The sequence below is a fragment of the Asparagus officinalis genome, chromosome 10 (genome assembly GCF_001876935.1).
Source record: "Asparagus officinalis chromosome 10, Aspof.V1, whole genome shotgun sequence".
In the NCBI taxonomy this organism is placed as follows: domain Eukaryota; kingdom Viridiplantae; phylum Streptophyta; class Magnoliopsida; order Asparagales; family Asparagaceae; genus Asparagus; species Asparagus officinalis.
This window is the reverse complement of record NC_033803.1, coordinates 11,722,694-11,725,270: the sequence shown is the minus strand read 5'-3', so window position 1 is coordinate 11,725,270 and position 2,577 is coordinate 11,722,694. Positions and strand designations below refer to the sequence as shown.

At 36.1% G+C, this 2,577-nt stretch overlaps 1 protein-coding gene across 1 annotated transcript in view; it reads right to left on the bottom strand.

Moving 5' to 3' along the window:
• Positions 1,121-2,577, bottom strand: part of LOC109825588 — a 2,398-nt gene continuing 941 nt past the window's right edge. The window contains exons 2-3 of the mRNA XM_020392447.1: positions 2,424-2,545; positions 1,121-1,452 (exon numbers count right to left, since the gene is read on the bottom strand). Of these exons, the coding sequence (XP_020248036.1) occupies positions 1,305-1,452; positions 2,424-2,545 (270 nt within the window). The 3' untranslated portion in view covers positions 1,121-1,304. The remainder of the gene's footprint in view (positions 1,453-2,423; positions 2,546-2,577) is intronic.

Genomic DNA, 2,577 nt, shown 5'->3' with positions numbered 1-2,577 from the left:
TTTTCAGTTATTATAGGAGAATGTTGCTGATATTTATTTAGTGGATATCAGTTTTGCATATTATTACAATCTGTTTTATTTAGTAGAACTTGCCGTTGCTTTACCCATCATAAAAACATCTCTTAATTTATGGGTTAATTCCAGGTGGACTCTCTATACTATCGCCAAACTGAACTTACTACCTCTATAGTTCTATTGTAACAGGTAGACCCTCTGAATGAAATTTTTGTGACCCTTTTCTCGGGATCTATTTGCAAGATTTTCAGTCAAGGGGTCTATGCAACAATAGAAGGGTATCCATCTGCAACAATAGAACTCTATTTTCAATGGGTGCCTTTTTCTTAATTCTTTTAAACCAAATGATAAATTTATAAAGGGGAGAAAACTCTTCCGATCTATTTGCAACATATATAACTACAGGATAGTAAGTTCAATTTGGTAACAATACAGCAGGTCTATCCACAGTTAACCCTTTATTCATTTATAGTGATCACTCTGATTTGCATTACTATATGCTTGGTTTAATCTTTGCTCTTGCATATTTCTTACAATATGTTTTATTGGGTAGAACTTGATGACATGGAAACAGGGGTGCTAAACCATATCCGTATCTGAGGAAATATCTGTCACCGTATCCGTTAGGATACGGATATGGTTACTCAAATTTATAACCGATAGGATATGGTTACATATATGGTTTTGTGGTGAAATATCCGAAACCGTATCCGAAATATCCGAATACATATTAGTCATTGTATTACAATGGTTTTAGTCTTTACATTATGAATATGAGGTCAATTTTGACGATCAAGATATCTAATCTTAGCTTTTCAGATATAATGAACATATTAATGAACTCTTTTGTATCACATATTTTTTTCAATAGTATATAGTTCTCTCCTATCCTTTTTATATCCACATGCATATCCGCTTAAATATCCGCATGTATATCCGTATCCGTATTTGATTTAGACGGATATGGATATGAATTTTTCCTTACCGACGTATGTCCGTATCCGAAATGACTAAGCGGATATCCAAGGATATGGATATGATAAGCATCATATCCGAGCCGTATCTGAACCAAATGCACCCCTACATGGAAACCATGAAAACTGGATGACATAATAATGGGATGATATTTATTGATAACACCAACAACCATAACATAGTCAAAACATAACAGGACCCTCGTTAAGTCAGGTCAGCTCTATCTGCCACTCAGCATACAATATAAGCACCTTTATATTATTGTTAACAGTAATCATAAGTAGTCGGGCTCTCTTTATTTCTACTGCTGCTTGTTAAGCCAAGAGCCAGAAGTTCTTCTGCCATCTGGTGCTGACCAAGTATCCACCAACTCCCTTGCTCTGCTTTCTCACCGCTAGAGTCAAGCACTCTGCTTTGTTGATGCACTGCTCCACAAAATCCTCACTGCTGCTCCTAAACAAGCTGACCACAGGAGAATATTGTTCAAATTCAAAGCCATCAAAACAATAATATTGAAACTTTCAGATCACTCCTCTCATATTTTATTTGATCCTTCCTAGGTCCCTCCCGTACTTGGTGAAGTGGGGTATATTATATTTGTAGATATTTGGTGGTATGTTGTAAGTTGAAACTGCGACTGTAATTATAATTTGTAAACATAGTTACAACTGCAGTTATAATTGTCTCTCTCTTTTGTAGCTTTAGTTGCTAAAATTGCAAAAACGATTCGCATTCTTGCGACTTATTTTTGCAAAAAAAGGACTTCTGCAACTGCAGGTGTGAAAAAAAACTACATTTGCAGCAGCAGCAGCAACTTTTATTGCAAATTGAAAATAGTTTTTTCAGACATAAGTCGCTTAAATCTTTCATTTTTTGTAAATTAGTCCTTCCAACTATTTGGAATTGCTATTTCGTCCCTTAAACCATATAGGTTGCTCAAATTAGTCATTCTGTTAGTATCTCCATCCAATTTGTTAACCCTAGTTGAGTTAGTGGTAAACCTTGCAGGGAACATTATCTTTATACCCTTCAAACTTGTGCATGGGTTAGATTCAAAGGTGTTTGGTATCAAATTATGGATGTGAGAGGAGTAGGGGCTGTCTAAAAGATGGGTTCGAGGAAGAAGAAGATGACTGTTGGTGGGAAGAAGATATAAATTTTGGGTCTAGGTTACGATTTCGAATCAGGTACGAGTTTGATTGCTAAATTAAAATTAAGGGAAAAGTTAGAACGACTGGAAGTAATACGTTTTCCGAATGTCAGTGTACCGTACAGTATTTGGGAGACTACATAGTAATTTTCAAAGATTGGAGGGCATATTTTGAAAATACCAAGATTTAAGAGACCAGTATTACAAATAAACCCTTGAAACTATCGGTTGAAGTTGTAATTTGCAGAGAATTTGGATTTGGATGGTGGGGAAAACATCTTACCAGCAAGAGAACAAAGAAGGCTTGCTCTGGCTCAGCACCAAGACTGAGGCCTCCAGCTTCTTAACTTGGCTGATGACGGTGCTTAGCTTTGGCCCTTGAATCACAAGTGCTTCAACCTCCACCTAAACATCAATAGCACAAATCATAAAACTAA